At 39.3% G+C, this 24,218-nt stretch overlaps 1 protein-coding gene across 3 annotated transcripts in view; it reads right to left on the bottom strand.

The window, feature by feature from the left end:
- Window positions 1-1,047: 1,047 nt before the first annotated feature.
- Window positions 1,048-24,218, bottom strand: part of cadm2a (cell adhesion molecule 2a) — a 201,682-nt gene continuing 178,511 nt past the window's right edge. For 2 of the 3 annotated variants that reach the window (XM_069721401.1, XM_069721410.1), the window contains 6 exons: window positions 23,645-23,806; window positions 22,976-23,066; window positions 22,685-22,863; window positions 18,805-18,918; window positions 4,511-4,633; window positions 1,048-3,302 (listed from right to left, as the gene is read on the bottom strand). In XM_069721401.1, coding sequence (XP_069577502.1) covers window positions 3,184-3,302; window positions 4,511-4,633; window positions 18,805-18,918; window positions 22,685-22,863; window positions 22,976-23,066; window positions 23,645-23,806 — 788 coding nt within the window. In that variant the 3' untranslated portion in view covers window positions 1,048-3,183. The remainder of the gene's footprint in view (window positions 3,303-4,510; window positions 4,634-18,804; window positions 18,919-22,684; window positions 22,864-22,975; window positions 23,067-23,644; window positions 23,807-24,218) is intronic. The other variant, XM_069721419.1, reaches the window with a different exon arrangement.

Here is a 24,218-nt window from a genome sequence, read left to right as displayed (position 1 = left end):
AGATGGGTACACAAGCGTAAAGCAACAGAAAATGTGATGAACACCATCAGTGATTTAAGACACAATTAACAGAACTAGATAGAAAATTTAAAAAAAAGAAGAAAAAAAAGAAGACATTACATCATTGTGATAAATGTATCTACTCATAAATGCAATACACAAGGTTTCTAAAGACCAGAGCCAGTCTAAGGTGCTTTAGTCTGGATCTGCAGAAGGTTTGTGGTGATGCTGGAGTTAAGCCTGTAAACAGTGGTGTACTGACTGAAGTGCACTAAAAGTGTAAAATATGGAAACTGTGGCAAAGCTTCTGCATTTTAAAAACAAATAATTAATACATTTAAGATGTAATATACAAGCTAAATCCTGAACTGAGCTGGTCGACCTAATGATTCCCAACTTGTGATTCCCTCCAGCAGTGCTTGAGTTATAAAACACAGACAAAATGACCTTACTTGCTGACCTTATTTGCATAATGTTGTAAATTGGCCACCGAATTGGAGACAGCTGGGCTCACAATTTTATTGCCCTTGGTAATAATTTTCTCCGTCTTAGTAGATTAGTGCCTTGCCTTTAAGTTTTAAAGTGTTTATCGCTCTTTCACAGTAAATCCGCCAAAATCCTGCAAAACTGATGAAAGACAAAGGGCAGGAATCCATGGAAAGAAACAAAAGTTGGTTACAAGGATATGTTGCAGTTTTCTTAATGTGTGGGAAATTCCTTGTCACCATCATGAAGGGAGTATTTATTTAAATTTGATTTTTAACTTGGATTTAAAGGATTTGATAGGGAAAAAAAATTGCACTTTCTTGTGTGTCTGTGGACAAGCAGCCAATGTACACCATATATTTTTTTCCAGATTTGTTTCGATGAGTTAAAACAACATTTTTTGTCATATTTTTTACAACACCAAATCCTTCATGCTACAAACACAGGAAGCTGCTGTTCTCCAAAATTAAGTTACAAATATACTCTAATTGTGGTTCTTTCTTAAATAACTTCAGTTCAAATAAATTAAAAATTAAAAAGAACCAAACAAAAACATGCCAATGTGTGTTACCAAAATTTAGTTCTCACATATTATATACATGCCTTGAGCCAAAGCAAAATTACAATTGTTTAACATTTTTCTGATTATGCAATGAAAAATGAACTGAAAAGTAAAGAGATAAGGTGGCTAATATACAAATTTGAAGAATTTAACAGCAATTTTCACAATCAACCACATTTTAGCAGACACAATATACAGCAGGGAGCTTAGAACCATTAAAACCAAAAATATTCAAAACATTTGTCGATATAAAAACATGACTTAGCTTACATTTTCAAAAAGATGCACTGCAGTTTTTTTTTCTTCCAGAATTGAATCAAAGACAAATTTGTCATCTTTTCGGTACCCATTTTTCCAAGGCAATCTAGTTGTTGGCAAAGGAACACAGTAACTCATTCAGACATTTTTGTGCTTCTCTATTTGTCTTTAGTTTTAAGTTTTGGAAAGGAGGCCCCTGCAGATCTATGACCCAGCACTCACACCATTTATTTTTTTCTCTTTTTCTTTACTTTTTCTTGTTGTTTTTTTAAATTTTTTTTTTTTTATGCTTCAAGAACCCATGAAATGTAAATCAAAGTTCAGTTGATGGAGAGACACAAAATGGAAATAAGAAGCATGACATGTTGGAAATAGCAGTTTAGCTAAATTGGTAGAAACTAGTTAAACATAAATGTGGAAATGGCAATACCAAAAATGTGACTGCAGTCAAACTGATGTGATCAGTATTCCTAGAAGGTAACAGTATGATTGAAAGCTTACCTACAAACCAGTAACTGTGGAAAGCTGCCTCCACCTCAAGATTACAAGAGGTATCGATCAAAATTACAGAAAGATTGAGGAAAATGTATTTAACACAAAATTCCCTACATAACTGTTGTCCAGGTTTTGTCTCATAAATGATTCACTTTACATTTCACAGGGTCCTGAAGCCTTCAAATTGTTTTAATGTGACATGAACAGAAACAAAACTCCTTAAAGTGAAAAGCTAAACTCATATCAATACAATTTATACAGCTTTTTAAGAGGAGATTGACTCTTTCTGTACACCTGAACGCTTTATGGAAATCACAAACTACTGTAAGCTGTCCACATGACACTGAAGGTGTTGGTGTTTCACTAAACTGCAGCCTGGACAGTGCAGGAATATACAGATAAAAGTACATAGGGACAGCAGATTTAGCAAATGGTTTTATATACTTGATTGAGTTGATGGAATGCTTCATCTAGCATCTCGTTCATATATTTTTGGTGTGTAATCTCTTCTCTAAACAATACCACACAATCCTTTATTATTCCTACACTAAGAATGAAAATCATATTTTACACTTAGCTGACAAACCTTGCTACAGTGTTACACAAAACCTTCTTCTTATCTTACAAGGGTCAACTGTTTAATTACAAGTCTATTTAGAGGGGGGAGGTGGATCGTCTAAAAGTACCATATTCAGTGTGATAGACATGTATAAGGCGTAAACAGCACAGATCTTCATTCAAATAAAAAAGACACAATGCATAATCAAAAGCTGTGAGTTAAGCAATGAAATGATGGTCCAGTTAACCATCTACAAAGCATTTACATTGCTACTGACAGACGATACATGAAGGCATTGACAGAAGTTCAATGGCGTCTGTATTTTTAGGCACCGTGTTGATGTGAGATATGATATGTGTTTGTGGACGTGTGTGAACAAAGGGGATATCATGTGTGTTAGGGTGTCTGCTTGGTGGGAAACGGGAGAAAAGACAAACAAGATATCAGGTAAGAAGCAGTCATGGTAGATATACAGAGTTCCAAGTATTCATGTAAAAGACGAGGAAAAATGTGAGAAAGGGGACAACTTCAGCGGCGAGCTGCCTGTGAAAAACATCTGCCAGAAAAAGAATGTAAAAAAAAAAGAAAGAAAGAATTGAAGGACGAGACGTAAATGATAGAAATGGTCTCAACAAAGAAATAACAGGAAAACACGTGGGTAACTTCTCTGTTTGTGGACTGCCTGCGGGTTCCTTGATGACGCGGCGGGGGCAGTGGCCAGAGGTGAAGAAGAAAAGTGGTACACAAGAAAGAGAGAATAAGAGATACAGAGATTGAAATAGGGGAGAGGAGAAGGAGAGAGCAGCACGGCTCCCTCTGCAGTCTAAATGAAGTATTCTTTCTTTTCTTCTGCGTGTGCATGGTTGCCCTCAGCGTTGATGATGGCTGTGTCGGCATCGGGCGCATCGTCCGCTCCTTTAGCCTCGTTTGTCAAGTATGTTCCTGAGGAAACACAGAAAACACACCTATTTCAAGGAAAACAAATACTGAGCAGCCTGGCATGGTGTTACCTGCCTTGAGGCCAAAAAAGCCCACATTTGAAGACAACATCAATGATGCTACATTATTCATATACAGAATGTTGAGGACCGAGGAGAGTGGAGATTATGTAAATACAGCACAGAGTGAGTGTGTAAAACCCTGTACAGATACAAGGAGGATACTATCAACAAACATCTTTATTGCTGTCAATAAAGGCAGTCAAGGCTTAAACTTGCACATCTTAATAATGTGATGGAGCTCTCTTGAATTCAGTTTTTAGCATCAGTGTTCAAAAATGACCATCAAATTGGAACTTTTTTTTCTCCGCACATATTAGCCATACTTGTTTTTCTTTTTCAGAATAAGTTAATCTTCTCAGAAAGGTCAACAATTTGCATGTATGTTTAAAAAAAAAAAAAAAAAAAAAAAAAAAAACATTTTGAGGGGGCTTAGTAATGAGCAAAAACACTACAAAAACACTACAATAGTCTAACACAAAAATATGCTAATAGTAATGGATTTTGACAGTCCTGTTATTCTTTACTTTAGTTGCATTTTGAATTTACACTTCCTTTCAGTTTTAATATGATACCGTAATTGTGCTGGTTCAATGAGGTAGGCTGAATTAGCTATTAGCAGCTTCAGTTCAAAATGTACACTGGATTGCAGGCAACTATCTTCGAAATGCTCTGGTGCCGAATACAACTTAAAAATATGATAATACTCAAGCAAGTTCTGGAATTACAAGGTGCACTTTTTTTCCTCCAAAGAGAAAGTGCATTTATGGATATATGATTTATGGTTATTTGTTTGCATCAGAGCTACAAGTCACAACTGAATTTAACATTTTGTATAGCCCTCTCTCTTCTCAATATGAAATTCATATTCAAAATGAATACAATGACATTTCGGGATTGTTTCTGAAAAAGAAAAGAACAAAACAATAACCCAGAAGTTATTAGTTTGTTCTGCATATCAAAGGCACATATCAACACTTCCTATGTGTGTGTGTCTTCAGCCTTTATTCTTCTGTTTTCCTGTGCAGGTATATCATACAGTTGTAACTTGGGAATTGGGGAAGGACTGTACTCAGATGGGACAAAAAGAACATGCTTCACTAGTTTCATATGAGCCTAGAGAGACTGAGGTCTGGTCCACTATGGTTTTACCTTTATGCCTGGCCAGGTATCTTCCCAGAACAATGATTAAACACAAGGTGACAAAGACCACTACAGCCACCACTCCTCCAATCAAGGCATGGTCCGTGCCGTGCTGTCCCAGAGCGTTGGGATCTGAGGAGAGACAGAGGGAGAAACAAAGCCAGGGGATGAAAACACTGGTTGGTAAGGTGAGGGAGAGAGGGCAGAGGAACAGCAAAAGACAGACAATACAAAACAGGGCAAGGAGGAAAGAGAAGATTATTTCCAGGTATTCCTACTCTCACAATTGTTCTGAGCTCCTGTCATTCCTCTCTCCTTTTACATCATGCAGTCAGAGCACAGCTGCATAGCTCTCAGAGAATAATAAAATGGAGAGAGAGAGAGAGAGAGAGAGAGAGAGAGAGAGAGAGAGAGAGAGAGAGAGAGAGAGAGAGAGAGAGAGAGAGAGAGAGAGAGAGAGAGGCGAGAAGGACACCACATTGACACAAAGAGACAGGCAGACACACATTTGGCCTGCAAAACGAAGGAAAAAGAGAATGAAATAGGGACTTTGAAAAAAGAATTGAATAATTCAGGACCACCACCACAGTGCTGTAGGAGTCCACAACATGTAAACCAGGGCAGTAGTGGAAGAGCAGTACACAGTAAATAAATCATCACATGGAAAATAAAAAGGAAAGATTAATCTTTTTCTTTGTCCTGGCCAGGATGAATTGTTGTTAGGAAAATAAATTAGGTGTTAGAGAGTTGCTACAGGTCCCCAGCTGTTGGAAAAGCAGTAGAGATGATCATAGAGTCATCAAAGAGTGAAGAATCTGCCTGTTCACACCTCATGCTACAAAAAACATCATCAAAGGTTTCCTTTTCTTTCAACAGTATCTTATTTCCTTTATTCATACTAACTATGTTTTGTCACAAAGTCTGGTTTGGAGGTTATTCAAGGTGAGTAAGGACATGACACTGATGCACTGATGGCGTAAACACACCCACTGTAGGTAAATCTTAAAAAAAAAAAAAAAAGGTGGCAGTGACAGCAGTGGAGGTGATGGGTGATGGAATAGCCTGTATTATTCATATCAGTCCATGACACCTGAGAAATTAGCACTCATCTCATTATCCTCCTCCAAGTGCCAAGGTATGCCATATACAACCCTGCCATTCTGTGTGTGTATTCGTGTATGCACGTGGGGGCTCATGATAGCTATGTAACAGGCAGTGTCAGAGAAGGGGGAGCAGTGATGGAAGGGTGGGTTAGACACAGCACACATCATATTTTGACTCTGTTTCTCCTCAGTATTCGCCTTTTCTTTCTGTGTCTGCCCATGTGGCCAAATTGAACAGCTGGCTTGCTCTCGCTCCATAAGTCTCCATGGTCTGAGTGACCAGGCCGTCTCACTTCACCGCCTCCCAGTGGACAAGCACACACTCATATCGACGCACACGCTCGTACACACAAGACGTGTGTAGCGTGGCTTCACTGTGCTGCAGTTCTGCTTGGTCAGTGGAGCAGAGAGTAGAGGAATGTTCCCCTGGCAGGACCCAGCAGGGCGAGGACTCAGGCGTTTAGTTACACACATGGTTGTGTCTCTTCACCTCTATCTGTCAGGACAGTGAGTGTTTTTTTTCTTTTTTCTTAACCCTCATACACATACTGTCTGACTGCTGCACTTCAGTCTGACTGTTACAACCCTGGGCCGGCACAAACAAGCCATGACCATACAGTCACATGCTACACTCTTTGGCCAAGCAATATGCTGGTGTCATGTATAAGACATTGAGCTGTATGTTAAAGCCCTTGACTTTTCCAGTGCATGTTGTCTGATCCTTGTATGCAGTAGATTACAATGGCCACTGCAAGTGATGGCAGGGATAATCCGCTTGGTCTTCACTGCTGATCTGTGAGTGTCTGTTCCAAACAGTCACAAATTATCCTCATTTCTGAGTACACTAATTATGCATTATGACATTGCCTCCTCAAAGCTCTAACAATAAAAGCATATTTATTGATTTCTTGGTGATTGCTTGGGGAGTACAACTACATTCGTCAAAAAAGTTGTACAAAGCCTTCTGTAGCTCAGAGAGCAGCTCAAACTCTAGCCTTTTCCTAGACAGCAACCCTGGAAATCTGCACTGGACCCCGTCCCTTACATCCTTATAACGTCTTTGCTTGAGTACTTTGTCACATTACCTGTGTTAAACTGAATATAAAAGTGAATGTAGTTTACAGGTATAAAAAGTGAGTCTAATGCAGAAGTACCTTAAACTGCAATACCACAGAAGGGCGCGAGGAGCTCGCTCCAAAAAGGCTCTGGCTTCACAGACTCCCATTCAATTTCTCTCATGAAATACAAAGTCGATACATTTGTAAAGTAAGTATTAGTTTTCTGGTGATCCATCTGAAAATAATCCCATCATTTACGAGATAAAAATAAAAATTTGCCTCAAAATGTGGTATGTTTGGGGGCGTATCTGTTTGATTGACAGGAATATGGTGCAGTCAGATTTGGGCGGGCGTAGCGTCCTCCGGTTCCCAATCAGACCAGGTTATCTTAAGGTTAGCCTGCTCCTCCTGCATGACATTCGCTCAAAACCTGCACCACGTGAAGGTCTCGTGACATGTGTCTACTTTTCACACCGTAGCAATGAATACCGTCACAAAGACACGCTACCTCCCACAGGACTGGCCGGTGTATTACCCACTTTACCATGGTACTGGGCTGAGCCATTAAAGCACAATGGACTGAAATCTCTGACTGAACTGTCGGTGGTTACGTTGTATTGGTAATGTAAGCAACAGGTTTTGACTCGGAAGAAGAATGTGTGTAATGCCTATGACCATTTTTTTAAGCTTAACATCAGGAGTCCAACAATGCCATGTAATGTAATGCTAAACTGGTGGAATGCTCTTTTAAAACATCTTTCAAGCCAAACGGACAAGTATTTGATATTCAAGATCAGATCCTCGAAATGTATTCCATTAACACGATATTCATGCAGCGACAGAAGCCTGTGACATAAAATTATGTTAACTTACAATGTGTAAATGCCTTTTAATGCGATTGCTGTCAAAAGAAGGGCTCATCTACTCTGTTCTCAAGTATTCTGTTTTGGTCCACTACTACTCACAGAAGGAGAAAAATACACAGAGAAAGGGGAAAAAAAATGGAGACTGACGAACACAAAGAGGTTGAAATTTCATTTGGACTGAGAGGAAAAAGGAGGAGAGGGATCTAGAGTAGTGGGTTATACATTTTTATGGCTACAGAACACATTATCTTTTAATAAGGGCAGATACATTCTCCTCTGTGTGATTTAATATGACAGCGTGGCAGAGCAAACTTTTCTTTTAATATTTATAACACACTCCTTGTCGCCTGGCTTGGTGAGTTGGGATTATTTAATAAATTACAAGGGTTTCAGATCTTCTGTGAACCACTGGTTCGCCGGACAGGACCAAAAGTGTTCCTCTTAAACTGCCCCACTAACTTCTCATCTGATCCATTTCACTGTTGTTGGCTCCAGATGGGGATGAAGCAAACCGATACGTTTTACTCTGTGTTTTTAAGAGGTTGTATAAGGACTGTGAATGGAAACAGTATAATTACTAATTTTCACGTCACTTTAAATAACATTAATCATATCATTATATTGTTAGAAAAATTGGGAAGCCTATGTTCATCAAAGTAACGTTTCAGGTCAAATCTTTATTGAAACTAAACTAAACAATCTCAAGACTGTCTTTTTTATATACTGTTGTTTGGGCCCTCTCCTGGGCCTTGGCCCAAAGTTGCCCCCTGTTCAGGACAAAGTGGGTATAGATAATGGATGGATGGACTATTATTTGGCCTTTTATTTAATTTGAATAAACAGTAAGTGTGGGAAAGCAAGCTGGGGAATGACATGCAGCAAAGATCCAGATTGCCGGGATTCAATCTGGGCTCTCAGCTGCTTAGAGCGTTTTAGCCCATGTGGTACACGTCCAGACCATTTGGCCATTGAATAGCCCATACAATCTTCTGTCCTTGATTGGTTCCAAAAATCATGTGCAAAGAGACATTATTAGTTCGAGTAAAAGGTCAAATATTCATCCAAGGCTCAGCTGGACAGAAATGATGAGCCTACAAGAGAAGCCCACTTCCCTGCTTCAATCAAGTTATTACTATTCATGCAGCACGTATACACTGTATATGTACTGTATATATTCCCTTGAACTGGACATCCATTAAAGATTTAAGACAGGGTGCTAGCAGAGTGGCTAAAGAGTTGGAGATATTTAACCATCTGTACAAAAGGGAAAAAAGAATGTGGCTGGACATGTAATATATGCTGTTAATAAATAGATAATGCAATGTAAATAACTGACATTAGCCTCACATGTCTGTAGAACACTTGCGATGTAAGCGTATTTGAAAATATACCATAGCAATTTGTCTATATTTTCTATTTCCACATGAAACATCATACACTACTTTCGTCAGAATCACATTTAAATTGAAGACATGAAACATATTTTTACTACAAACTCCTACTACCACACAACATCTCGCTAAACAATTCCAGGTTCAGCAAAGTATAAGCAACTATTACTGTACTTTCACACACACAGCTGATGAGTATACATCTAACACTAAACTAGTTTGCGTTTGCTACTATATGATTGCCAAATTAACAGATAAGACACAGACAAAAGCTCTGGGTGCAGTTGAAACATCAGAGAAAGCTTGCTAAATGGGCAGCTTACCGTATGTTAAATACGTATCCTTATCTCATTCTTCAAACACAACACACCATTCACTGTCAGTGTCTGAGGAGCATCACCACAGATGTTTGCCTGCGTGCAAAGTGCTGTTCCAATCCTCTGCACTGCCTTTCATCTAAAGTCATCTTTTACATTAACATTCTGAACTGATCAGACACGGCAACATTGTTTAATTCATCATGTCAGTATGCTGCTCAAATGCCCTTCCCATACGGCTGCTTAACATACATCTCTGTCTTTCTCTCTGTCTCTTTCCCCCTCGGTTTTAAATTTGTTGATATTAAAATTCATCCCCCACAGGCACCTTTTCTTCTTTTGGATTATGCCTTTTTCCTTTCTCTATTTTAGATATAGCTCAGTGAAGCTGTGGTTTCAGTTGCTCAGATCAATAAAGCAGCTGCAAGCTTAAGGATGGGCTTACAATATGGAGCTGTGGTGTCCTTGTGTCTGTGATGTGGGTCAGGGACTCTTTGAGTGTGTGAGAGCACATCATTATGCTTGAACAGACTATATTGGTTTGCACTCACAGAAACGCAGATTTCTTTCAGTCATGAGAAACTGTGAAAAGCCCACCTGGAAACTAAGGTACGACTATACATTTGTAAGTTAATATGATGTATATTTCATATTTATGAGTTATTGATCAGGCTATCCTTAATTTGAATGATATTTAAACTTTGAGCTGTTGTGGGAAAGCAATGTGATCTACTCTCCCCCTCCTAAAAAACAAACAAACTAGCTGCAAACAAAACCAAAGCTTATAGGATGAAGCTGTACCACAGACATAGCTGTTTCTTTATTTTAAACCATTTACGAATGCAAATACAATGTTTTGATATGTATCTGCACACCGCTAGGCACACCCATCTGGAAACGTTTAAACTTCTATTTTACTTTGTTATAAATAAAAAAAATAAAAATGCTATTTTAATATTTAGCCACTCCCACACAGAGGCAGCCATCAAAATATGTTTTTAATGATAATGAAATCAAAATCAACGATAAAGAAATGCACAGAAAAGTTATCAATGAGCATCAGTGTGAGGTGTATAAGACAAAAGGCGGATGTCTACCATGAATATAAAGAAGGTACAAGCCCTGGATAAGATTAAGTCACTCCACAAACATCACCCAGACTTTCCCTACGGGCAGCTCTTAACAAAAGCCAGACTATTGGTGTACATGCATGTCTCTTCGGAACTGGTGATGTTGCAGAGAACACAGTGTTTTTTCTAAAAAATAGGCAGAACAATGTTAAATACATCCGTGACTGATGCATCAGATACCGACTACAAGCTATACTCATGACATTTGAATCAGCCATGCATATCTTGACTGAGTATTGAATTGGATGACTGCATTGTCAATGAGTAAAGACACATCACAAGATAAGACACAAGACAATCACAGCGACAGGCTGATAGTAAAAGTATAAAGAAGTTTAAATTTGTACATGTAGTGTGGATACTTTAATTCAGTTTTTTTGACTAATGGTGATTTTTTCACAGCTGCCATCAAAGTCTGAGCCGCAGGAAGTCGATACAGCTGTGTCTCCCTCTCCTACAGGTAGCGGCACAGGGGGCACAAACAGACTCCTGTAATGACAGCAATTATAGCTGAGGCAAAGCAGCATGATGTTAAAATGGTGTGGTTACGTATAGTTTTTCAACAATATGTTCCTAAATCATTTGGTTGTTCACTGAATGTTGAAAATCTGCAGTGCAGCCCACTGTAAAGTCTCACTGCAGTGTGGGATGACATCCCCACCACAGTGCATTCGTCCATTTAACTGTCGAAAGCTGCATGTAATCTGAGCGCCCCTGGCTGACATTATACTGTAACATATGCTGTGCTGCGGCGCACTGTGCCGTAACCACGGCAAAGGTGTGGCGTTCCTGTGGCAGGGTGGGACACTTTTAAGTGTTACCGCGCTAAGATAAACATTAGCCTGCAATAAAATGTGAAAAAAAAAGAACAACAAAAACCCTTTATACCTTCTCTCAAAGAGATTCAATACTTTTCTGTTTTCATGAAAATAATTTGCCAAGTAATAGCCTTTTCTGATAAAGCATTATGAAAACACTGCACTTACCTTTGCAGTGATGGTAAGTTAAAGGCACAGACACAAACCAAAAAGTTCCTGCAAACAGTCAGAAAGTAAAGGACAAAAAAAATTGCCTGCAGACTTTGCTTGTTCAATGAGTCAATAATGCCCAATTTTTTGGCTGATATTTGAAATATACCAATCTACATCTAATACTGGCTCTACTGCCAAGATGAAAGAGTCCCTGGAGGCTGCGGCCGAGGGTCGAAAGACACCCGTGTGTCTACTTTTCAATACTTGCACCCATCCGTGAGACAATTCGAAAGACAGAAAAGGGGAGACGTCACCGAGACGCATGTGTGTGTGTGTGTTTGTGTGTGTCCTTGCACATTATTGCTAGTTGGGTCAGAGTGGATTAATTAGATTCTGAAAACAAATTACTTCGACTAATCATTCAATAAAGCCCACATGTGGACACTATCTTGAATATTCAACCACCCCCTTTTTTTTCTCTCAGAATGAAAAGAAATTGTGGTCAGCAGGGTAACAGCATGAAGTTATAAGCAAAGCAAGATAATTAATCACATGAATTAATTAAGTCGCATGCAAGAATCTATCTATCAAAGCGGCTCCACATTCTGCAAAATCCATAACCTTTTCAAAACATCAATAAAACTAAACAAAGGAAGAAGCAGAAAGATATGATCAGTGTTAGACTTGCGGTAACTTAATCATGACCGTATTGCTGCTGCTTTTCAATATCTTCTGTCATAAACCACATTATATTATTGGTAGAACTGCCTTCCGTGAATCAACCACAGAACAAGAGCAGCAGAGATACTAGTCCAAAGAAATAAGTGGTTTTGGTTGAGGCAAGTTTCCAAAAATCGCCCAAAAATCTCCTAGGCGACACAAAGAGAGAAAAATGACCAACCAAAGCTTCATGTCAACAAATGAAAATTAGACTGCCTTGTATGTGTGCATGTGGGTGGTCCTTCAAGATTGCTGAAAGTGTCCTATGCCATTGAGATTTAATGAATAGAAGGGCTATTACATGTAATTCATAACACTAGCCGCAGGATAATGATTTCTCTTTTTTCTGCGCTACACTTTATTCCAAATTGTTGCTATAATTCTTCCCCAAAGCGAGTTAATGTGACAGGTCATCAATAAGCTCGCCCGGCAATAAGTGGAAAGACCTTTGCATTATGTTTTAATTTCTCCTGTGCTCCTCGGCTTTATGGTGAAAAGACTGGAGAGAGGAAGGGAAAATGAGGGGAAGATGGCCAGCACTGTTCAATATTTAACCATTTCACCCCGGGGATGTTGCAACTTGAACCTCTCTGGGTTAAACACAGCAACCAACCACCTGCTCCGGATACTTGCCCTCCAGAAAATATGTCTTCTGCTCATCACACAGCGTAACCTGTGTCCTCCATTTTAAAACAAAGATCGATAGCAATGAAATAAAGCAGTCACAAATCCCTCCAAGGAATGAAAATTGTCCCTTTCTTTATTGAGTTTTCATGAGAGGTTTGTCCTCGGTCTGACAAAGTCTGAATAGGTGAATGTGGGGTTAAAGATGTAAAACATTACCTGTGGAGTGATACCTGCCATTTTGGTGACAAAATGACCTGTAACAGCAGTAAGAGAAAATACACTGAAATTGTAACAGCTTTCCAAATGAAAAGCGTCTTCTATAAAAGCTTGAGTAATTGTCTCATTTGTGTTTTTTATATTTTCTTTGGCTCAATAACTCTGTGCTACATATATTTTCAGATTAACCCCAGATGTATTCTCAACTTTCTTCTTTCTGGGGTATAAAAGGATGTGCAATTTGGTCGAGGTAGATTTCTTAACACTTAATCACGTATATAAATCAAGAATTTTGGAGTAGAAACCGTTTTTGTGTCTTAGAAAGCATTCAGACAGAAATGACTGAAACGTTGTTTTACTTTGCTAATTAATAAGCCTCAAACATTACATTACCTCAGAGATGTGTGTTGTCAAGTGCTGCTACAGCTAAAAGTAGAGGTGGCTATTTGACGGTCTCAGCATAGATCTGCTGGCTCAAGCCTCCGGAAGACGAACCTGATAGGAGGGGTCCAGTCTTTAATGTCTTTTCTATTTGTATGCAGTTTTTTAGCCAGAACTCACTTGAAAACAGAAAAAGCTTAGAGGCAAATCCCAACTTTTGAACCCTGACCAATCCCTTGCCTCTGCTCTTGAATTATCCTCAAGTGTGTAGTCCGTGCTATCGACTTCAAGAGGAGAGGAAAGAGCCTTTGTATTTTGCTTTGGAGTGCTACCCATAAAAACCATGATGGCTACAGGTTACTATGGCAACCTCCGTTGACAATTAAAATATCAGGTAGCAGCCAGCCATGTGGTTGTATTTTAAGACAACGTAGCAAAATCGTCTAAGTTGTTGTACGCACTTTGATTGAGACTCTCAAGGTTCTTGACATATGTTTTTTACTTTTATCTTCTGCTCCTTTAGGGGGACAACTGCTGGACCCAGGAAAAGAGAACTTTTACTCTGCTGGGAGGTAGATAGGTATTATTTTAGTTTTTCTGTCTTCTCCACAGGCAGAGACACTAGGCATGAATAATTGCTGTCTTCTCAGCAGTGGGCCCTTTTTCCGCAGCAGTATCGGGCTACAGGGGCTGGGGTTGGCCACACGAATGCTGATTATGAGAAGTGAATAGTAAATATTTTAAACACCAAAGGAACCCTTGTGCGCAGTTCAACCTTTCAGCTTCACAAGGTCAAAGCCAATTTGCAAGCCACGAAAAAGCATTTGGCAAATTTCTGAGATCTCAGTGGTGGTGGGGGAGAGAGAGAGAGAGAGAGAGAGAGAGAGAGAGAGAGAGAGAGAGAGAGAGAGAGAGAGAGAGAGAGAGTGTGTGTGTGTGTGTGTTCGTGGAAGGGAAGGTCTGATGACATTACATAGACCTCTGATACTTAGCAAAAGAGTTATTATAGCCATTAAGGCTGGCTGGGCTATTGAAGCAGTGTAAGTGTTGGGCATACCTGCCAGCACTTCATTAATAAAGTGAATCACAGACTGCCATTATGCATCAGACCTGGCATTATACGATACGAATTAAAAACACAGGAATCTCTTGCATTTCTGTACACTAGCTTCACTTCAAAGGTCAACAAGACTAAGAATTAAAAGTGTGGGTTACTGTCAAATTTTAATTTCCCATTAGAAGCTGTGAGTCTACAATATTAAATATTTATTCACTAATATTCCAGCCTGGGTGAATAAATGTTTCCATTAAACGGTACATGATTATTCTGGCCACTAATACTCAATGTCACCATGTCAGCAAATTTAGAAATCCTGTAACTACTGAGAAGAAAACAAGCCATTGCTACAATATGTACACAAAAGGAAAGGTGCAGGCAGTTGTTTTCAGTTCTGCAGCCAATTTATGCCTGTCATTAAAATACTGGTTCTTTTTCACTTTTGGATTGTCTGGGATGATATGAATTATATTGTGTTTTTAGCATCCCTAAAAACAATAGAAAAATTCATTTGTTTTTTTGCTCACAGAAAGGACCAAAAATTATAATATTCAGTAGTCACAGTGTGGGAATTCTACATAAAAATAAACATTGGTGACATTCAAGCCCTTACTAAATGAGTTCACACAATGCTGATTAAGCCTCCTCACCAGATAAACCCCTCTGTATGTTACAGAATACAGAGTTTTTAAATCTGGTGTCTGGATTGACATTCCCGTGCTGTCAGACGAATGAATACATACTGAGCATGCTGTATGAGCGGAGCCAACCGAGCCTGCTAACTAAAAACAACGGTTTTGCCCTGAGGTAATTTCAATGGGGATAAAATAATTCATCATGCCACTCTTCTAGACTTTCCAAATGTTATCTGACAGAACGGATCAAATTCTGGTCGTGAAATGAGTCATTTCATGGTGGCTTTGGCACCTTTTATTATATTTATTTACAACTACACCATTTAACAGTAGGACAGAGTGGGCGGAGCCTATGACATTAGCACATGTCTACAGTGTTTCTGTATTTACTGTCACTGGCCAAAGGGGGAGACAAAAGTTCCGCATTATAGGTTTAAGTCATAGCACTGCAGTTACTACATAGCATATTTTGTGGCTGGCTAGGTGCTTAGTTCAACAGTTATTGTCTTACATAGTTTGGTTTGAGACAGAGTACTCATTGACCACAAAATCTCACAAAAGACTGAAAAGCACCAAGCAGACCTGCCTTACTACATGATCCAAATCTCTCTCAAAGTTTGCAATTTTCAGCCTGTAGGTTGCTAGCGCAGAGGTTTTTGCTGTTGTTTCCTGTTGAAAAGGGATTTTGAAAATTACACACAGGTACCAGATAAGACTGTCTTCAAAAATAGTCGGCCAATGGCAGGTTTTATCCCGAATAACCTACATCCGCTGTCAGACTATTGTTCGGGTAGTCTCGTACTATTTGAAAAAAGGTGCTGAAAAGGAAAGATGCAGGGCAATAAGAAAGACAATAGAACAAAGAAATGCACACGTGAAAGAGCTCATTATGTAAATAATATGCTAATATTCTGCATTCTGGCTATAGGGCTGAACCTACAGTTGTACTTCCACTGCGCAAGAAGACAACTTTATTAAAAAGACAAAACGTCATGGGGCTGGTACAGCTCCACAGTTGTTTGCTTTCATCCAGAGCCTGTGAAAAGACTGGGTAATAAATCAAGTAGACACATGAAAACAGATAGTGTAGTATCCTGTGACTGAGGACGCAGTGAAGAAGTCTGATATTTAGATTCCCCGATGATACACTGAGAGGCTCAGCTCTGCTTGTGTCTCTGCACTACACAAACAGACATCAGAGAAGAACTGAGGCACACTGATGAGGAATATCCAACAATGTGCGGAAGCCTGTTATCTAACAGGGTCTTCAGAGAGATGTGAGGGCAGAAGAGAAAAAGTGGAGAGGAGAGAGAAAACTGAAACAAAAGCTGAGAGAGACAGTAAAGCAGAGGAAAGGTAAAAGGGGAGTCGAGACTCCTGAAGGACTTTAAAGATGGTAATTTACAGTAAGCAGCGATGATGAGAGGAAATTATTCTGAGATGGGGACTCTGGAGCACCATGAAGTTAAGAGGAATAAAGAGAGCGGGATCAAAAGAGCTGAGCCAAGGCAGAAGGTAATATTGGCTACATCTATTGTATGTGGTGAGAGAACAGGCAGGTAAATGATAATGAATGAAGCTGCTTAGGAGAACTACACAGAGAAAATTAGTATAGGACAGAGCGAACTGATCAGTGCCTTTAGTGTCTTATACTAATATTTTCATATTTTCCATTTGAAGCTGAACTGAATACTTGGCACTATATTTTTGTGAGAACATATGCAATGTTGGATATATTTTCAAGGAACTATTTTACGTGCTAAATAAATTATAAACTATCATAAAAAACATGTCACAGAATCATGACAACTTTAGAAACCACGATCAAGATGATAGATGAGTGAGCATGTTCCTTTGCAAAGTGCCTATCAAAGCACATTTAAATTGACATGTCACTCAAAAACCTTGACTGACATATCACTCTACTCTTGCAGACATGGTGCCATGTCAGCACTACTATCACTGTATAACGTCAGAGTGTCGCACCAAGCAAAGAGACATAATCACTAGACAAACTGCAATTCAACCAAACAACCGCAGTTTAAACTTTTTTTCAAAGTAGTGTGTTCAAATGTACTGATCGATGTGAGATTACATGATGTGAATCACACAATGACTGCATTCAGAATAAAAAAACACATATACAGATAACCATTGGAGTTACACTTGCACTACCTATTAGGCTGAAGCTGCTATACCTTCCCCAATGTTTTTAAATTCTTTCCATCTATCGATTGGCATATTTTTGGCTCGCAGTCGTACCAAAACACTCCTGTTCCCTGCCATGTTCTCCAGCTCCTCCTGAAAGATCCTGATGCTTTCACAAGCCAGGTGGGATATGCAATCCCTCCAGCATGTTCTGGGCCTGCCCCAGGGCTCCTCCCACTTGGATATGCCAGAGTGCCTCCGTAGAGAGGCTTGCAGTAGGGATCTTGGTCAGATGTCCAAAACAACTGAACCTGCCCCTTCAAATGCCAAGCCAGTTCAGTTGGACATGTTAAAGGACCTCCAGAGGGACTCTCTTTTTAATGCAAACATATACTCTGTAAAGGCGAATCATCTCAGCCATTTCACTAAAAAAACTCATGACCATGGGTGATGGTTGGGGGAGAGACAGACTGGTTAATCAAAAGCAGCATGCAGTAGAAGAGAAGAGAATCCTCAGTTCACCAAAATTCTGCACTCAGTCATACTAGCTCATACTGACACTATGCCCAGATTATTGTTGATAATACAGCCAACTCCAATGCCTACTTTATAGGAGTTGATTACTCATAACAACAGCTCAATCACTTACTGTATATTCCCATGATGTCACCTCACAAGACGGCAATGGGGAGGCTGCCTTAAGTCCACGTGTCCACATACAAACTCCCATAAATCTTGAGGTATGCTTGTTAAACTAATGAGGGGGCCAATTGTTTAACAACCAGGATGACATCAGCATTGTCTGATAAAGCTGGCATCAGCTTTACTGGGCAGGACAAGCAGTGCCCCAACAAGATGTTCAAAATTTAAAGCGACATGACCACTATTATTGGGATTTTAGAAAGAACGGACATTTTATTTTTTTTGGTGTGGATAGCATTAATGTCACGGTACGATGATGGCAATTTAATTGACTGTGCACATCAGTCATTTTAATGTTTAAATCATAACTACAACTCTGTGCATGTCATTAGCTTCTGCAGGAATGAGAGACGCTTCAAATTTGACATAACCTCAGTATACAGCATTCATACCCCTGACAAACAGATTCTTTAAAAACAGCAAATATGCAGTCTTAGCAGTAAAATGTCCATGTGGTGACTATTTTAACTCAGAATTCTGAAATATTTAACACAGCATTAGGAGTCATGATTAGACATCTCCAGTGGCCAGACATTTTCCGTTGGACATGACATTTGCTTCTTTGAGGTTTCAGGGCACAGAAGTACCAGAGTCTTTGAAATGCCAGGGGGACAGCGGATGGAGTATTTGAACAGCGGGACTATGTTTTGAATACAATGACCTGAAGTGCCTTAGAGACCCCGGGAATCTGAATGATGTCCTTAATTTAACAATGTGTATGACATTGCTCATTAAAAATATGCAGAGTTTGTTTGCGAACTTTAGAAAAGGTGCACAAAAGTCTGTCGTAGGAAATATGCTCTTTATCAGATAAGTCTCCAGCTCTCAGTATCGCCATGTCACAAGAGGCAGCAACACTTGAGGCTGTGAAGTAGCTGAGAGAGAAGTAAAACGACAGACGGGACACAAAAGTAAGAGGGAAGTGGGACTAAAGAGCAGCATGCTGAGGGGGTTGTGGAGATGCGTGGGGTGGTACTGTACCTCTGTTGCCAGGGACTGTGGGGTCTGAGGCGTGGGTGCCTAATAGAGCAGTAGGATCTGGAGGGATGGGATGTAGGGGGGGGGTGGTGGATGGAGGCAGGATGGTGGGGGTGTCTGGTGGAGGGGACAAACAAACATATATACACAAAAATAATACAACAACAACAAAATGAAATCACATGGGGGCAGTTACATACTGATCTTTCCACATGGTTATATGTCTGAATGTCTTATACAGTTTGTGATATATGCTGTTTAGAGTGCTCAGAGCGTAAAACCTCAAATCAGGAATAAAGCATGTTGAACATGGAAAAGACAGGAGTAGACTTTTTCTGCATGGGTGGGAGTAGCCTGAGGGTGTGTATCACGAGAATGGCAAAAGGTACGTATGTTAGAGTCGCCGTTGCCTACATTGTCTTCGTCACTATGATTTAAAAAGTTCTGTCTTTGAAAGTGACCGACATTTCTGTGGCGAGAGGACAGAATTAACCTTGAATCTGCTGGTGTTGGCTGCTGTCTCTGAAGATAAATCCTGCAACAGCAACCGTGCAACACATGAGAGGGAAGACAGCGGGATTACACTTGATGAAGCAAGTAATATGACAAATGATCCATGTCAACTATGCATGTTTGCAAGGGTGATATCAGAAAAGGTAGTGAAGACATCATTACCAGGCTCTGTTTTTGACTTCCCACAAAAGGATAATGGTAAAAGTGCTTCATGCAAGGTGGGGTTTTTCACTGTCACATGTAAAAGCAACAGAAAAAAAGGGACTGAAACATTGTGTGACAAAGTTAATGAGGTTACAGCACCACCTTGGCTTTTATGTTTATGCCACTCTTCATTTTACGGTGAGCTACAGGCTTTTAATTGGCTGTGGTAGTCTCGGTGACATTTCAGCTTTAGCACGAAGCGGCTCACTGCATGTCTTCAGGAGAGAGGGGATGAGAGAAAATGTCTCCTTGTTGGAGGGGAACCATTAAAAAGGTATTTTCCAAGAATTATGGAGGCAATTGCGAAAGGCTAAAAGGTGTGCTAATCACTAATGAAGGGTAGGAACAGACTGGGTGCCATTTCAAGAGAACAAGTAATGAATCTGAATAGGACTCTTTGACCCTCCCATACCCAATTGCCTTTTTGGTGGCGTAGAATTTGTCAGTTTAATAACATCACTGTCATTACATGCATTGGTTATTCTTGCTGTTAGATTCAGCTGACATTTGAAGGTTTTGTTAGGTGCAGGTGCATACAATGGCCTGTGTGAGAAGCACACAAATTAAACTGGAAGTGCAACTAATCGAGTAATTATTTACCCGATTAATTATGTAATTTTCAAGGATTTGGTGCTTTTGCCATTTGGACAAAACAAGAAGTTTAATGGCATCATTTTGTGCTCTAGAAAGTTGCCACAAACAGATTAATTGATGGTAAAAAAAAATATAGCAGTGGGAAACAATTGATACTTGTTTTGTACCATAAACGGAAACAGTTGGACGTTATAGTACTTTCTTTGCTGAATTAGGGTTTGATTTTAGGATTTAAAAATTCTGAAAACATATTTCAATTCAGTTAAAAAAAAGTCCATAAGAAACAGGTGTTTCTTTAAATGACAAAGAAAATCTTTGTTAATGAGTGTAATTATTAGCTGTAACCCTAAATTACACCTCTCACAACTGTGCACTGGCAATTAAGTGCGGGGCTGGTGTGTGCGTGTGGGAAATGCAAAATCTCAGAAATATACCATGAAACTTTTTAAATAATAAGAATCTCTGATAGGCCTATTTCAGTGGACCAATAAATTATCAAAAGGAAATAAATTATTTATCTCTAAGCTTGGTGATCATTCTCAGTCTGCTGCTGTGTCCTTTTTTTGACTGTGACACTTTACACAGCATCGAGATCAGATTCAGATCTGGGTAGGCACTGCTTCCCTTCTTACCTGTACGTGAGCTCTGCTTGTGAACTTCACATCGCCCTCTGCTTTAATAAAGCCTTCACATAGGATTTGAATTTGACGGTGAGGAGTGTTGTAAATATTAGTTTGATATACATAATTAGTCAGTTCTGATCCTATATTTCATGGCTTTGAATGCATAGATGGAAACTTTAAGTAAAGATCTCAATATGTAAACATTGTTATTACTACATTTTTATGAAAGCTTTTTAAGTCATAGAGTGTATATTTAAGTTTCTATCTTTGCAATTACCTTGCCATAGTAGCCACTGTGTGTGAGTACGCAGTCAACATTTTTATGAGACAACAGCATTACTAATTACAATCGTTTAATGTCGGGATCTTACTTTGCCCTTTTCTTGATTTTACCTGTTGTAATTTTTCTCAGCAGCCTACTAAGCACTACTAGCTGCACGTTGAATTGCAAGCCATTAAAATGCTGCTCATTTGGAGGAAGACATTGTATTTACATGACATTAACAGTCTTAATTTGATTCATGGATCTATTAAAGCATAATGATCTGTTTATGCTTTTAGTTTTTGACACCCACTATGTGATGACAAATGTAAATATGCCTGTGTACACAGAGATTATAAGTAAGTAGTGTAAAGGAAACAGAGTACATATTTTGGAGTACTTGCATGTTACTATACTGCACTGTCTAGATTCATTAAATTAAAAAAATTCCAGCATTGGGTTACATAAAAGTGAGTGACTTTTAAAGTCTTATCAAATAATAAATACGGTAAGTCTAACTGCATGGCAGAATATGATATCCCATTTCCTATGTTGTTTCAAAATAAAATTTTATATTATGTATGACTCTTGAGGTTTTCACATGTTTCACAGCACTTCATAACCTATTGAGAGTAACCTTGCTTGTATCCTTCATCTTCTCTGCATTTGGTTATTACAGTACACGCAGCAAGGGCAGTAAAGAACAAACTAAAAATCACTCAGAGTCTGGCGAAACATAGCTGAGGGCAGCTCTCATGCTTTTCATTATATTAGGTCTGTTTTTAAATAAAAGAGCACATGAAACCCTCCTCTCCCACCATGTAATAATATTAATGTAATATTTTATTGATCTACTTAGGGAAATTGTCTTTTGTCTGCAGTTGTGCGATTTCTCTGAAAACTACCTTGCTCTTTGTCCATCATTACACACTGTCTAAGTTTCCAACACAGAGGAAAAAGAGATGTTTCACTGCACTGCTTTTTTTTTCTTTTTTTTTTTAAAGCATTATTACTTAATGCCAAGAGACAAATGGCAGTGGAGAAACGGAAGAGAGGAAGAACTATCTGTTTTCCCTGACACTGAGTCCCTTTATCCTCCACCTCCTCTGGCGTTACTAGGAATTACTTATCCTTCCTGGTGATATTCCTGACAACGCAGCACTAAATTCTGCCTCCCTCACACATTTCCCTCCTAGTGTGTGTGTGTGTGTGTGTGTGTGTGTGTGTGTGTGTGTGTGTGTGTGTGTGTGTGTGTGTGTGTGTGTGTGTGTGTGTGTGTGTGTGTGTGTGTGTGTGTGCGTGTGAGAGGAGGATCTGGGACGCAGGTTTATTTAAAGAAAGGCGTTGGTGGCATTTGTGTCACTTGAGGCCCTTATTCACTCTGTGAGAGATGGCACCACTAATCACTCTAAGCAATGATACAGTATGCAGATAAAGAGGTATTATAATCTTGGTTTTTGCGATGGAGTTTGGTGCTCTTGTCTGTGAGCTTCAGACTTTCCGCTGTTTTATGTAAGCATTGTTGGAATCAAAGGCGTCCTCATGGAGCTTTTTTTCCTTTTCACAGGTCCTTCATCGGTCAGTGGTGTCAAATGAGTAACTAAAGAAGATTTCTCTGCTCCTTTACTTTAAGACACCATTACATGAAGCACAATTACCCACATATCAGCCTCTCCACTGAACTCACCATAGACGTAGAGCACATATTCAGCAGTACTGGTCCCTAGGTGGTTGGTAGCTTCACAGCGGTAGGTGCCATTGTCTGTCTTGTTGAGAGAAGTAAAGGTGAGCTCTCTCCCCTCTACAATCATCCTGTCCAGGTCAGGAAGTTCACCTCCGTCCTTTGTCCACATCACAGGATCTGGTCTGTGAGGCAAGAGCATGTGGAAGAGAAATAAAGCAAGCCACACTTACCTGTCCGGAGCATTGTGTATAGAAAAAGGCTGACATAATCTGGTGCAGAATTTGAGTGACTTACGGAGGGTTTCCATTGGACACACACTCCAGCTTTAAGTACTGACCCTCCTGAGGGACTGCAAGGGAGTGAATGATTTCCACATGAGGAGCATCTAGGACAGATAGAAAGGCTTTAATAATAATAATAATAATAATAATAATAATAATAATAATAATAATAATAATAATTAATTATTAATTAATATTAGACTTAATATTCTAAGTAAAAAAGTAAAAAACAATTAATCAAAAATGTGTTTATGTCTTTTCTGAAACAAAATCCTATAATAAAAAAAAGGATTGAATCAGATTTTGATAAAATACAAAGATAAGAATAACTGATTTAGAATATATCATTATAAGAATAAGTCAGGATTCAAAGACATTTCATGGAGATTTTCATGCACATTAAATTACTACATTTTTGCCCAGACCAGTTTGATATTGTTTGATGAAAATGAAAGCAAGCCTAAATGTAAAAATCGAAATGATGAATCACATAAAATCTCCTCTGCTGCAAGTCTGGATCTTATTATGTTGAATGCCACCTGACAGGATTCGGTAGACATAAAAGCACTCTCTACCAAGGCCATCTACAATAGCGACTTCCTCTTGACTTTTTCCCTTATGTCCTTGTGTCCACTTGACGTATATGTTTGAATGCGTGCATGTGCTTTGTGTGTACACTCACAGTGGACCTCCAGTACTTCAGTGGCCTGCTGTGGTGTCTGTGCGAGTGCCACATGGTCCACTCTGCAGGTGTAGGCCACTCCATCATCATTTCTGTCCACGTGCAGCTGCAGAGAGCTCCGTACTGTAAATGTCTTCCCACTTGCATTCACCTCTTTGGCACCTTTGGAGAGAGTTGCATACGGTCACCGATGCAGCACATTTATCTTGCAAGGTGTGATGGCCACACATGTCTGTGATGCCCTCTGTGTTCCACAGTTCTGTTAAGCCCTGCTTTACAACCACAGCCAGGCTCCACCAGGGTCTTTTATACTTAGACTGTAGACGAAGGCGCCTATTGAAATTATTATGCACATTTCAAAGGATCAGTTATAGCTTCATCATATCAACACGTCACAATTTCGAGAAAAAAAAATAAAATCCCATAATAAGGAACTGAATATTTGATGAAGCTGGTGTTTGAGAGCAAAGATCAAAGATGTTGTGAATTAAATAATAATTTTATAAAATCTTTAATTCATTTACTGATCAAGCCACTACAGTTAGAATATCGCCAAGCGACTTTTACAACTTTT

Source organism: Brachyistius frenatus, unplaced genomic scaffold (genome assembly GCF_029030835.1).
Source record: "Brachyistius frenatus isolate BFR_SWC_R1_liver_20210118 unplaced genomic scaffold, ASM2903083v1 Contig_5, whole genome shotgun sequence".
In the NCBI taxonomy this organism is placed as follows: Eukaryota; Metazoa; Chordata; class Actinopteri; family Embiotocidae; genus Brachyistius; species Brachyistius frenatus.
Note: the sequence above shows the minus strand (reverse complement) of the source record. Positions and strands in the feature narration are given on the sequence as shown.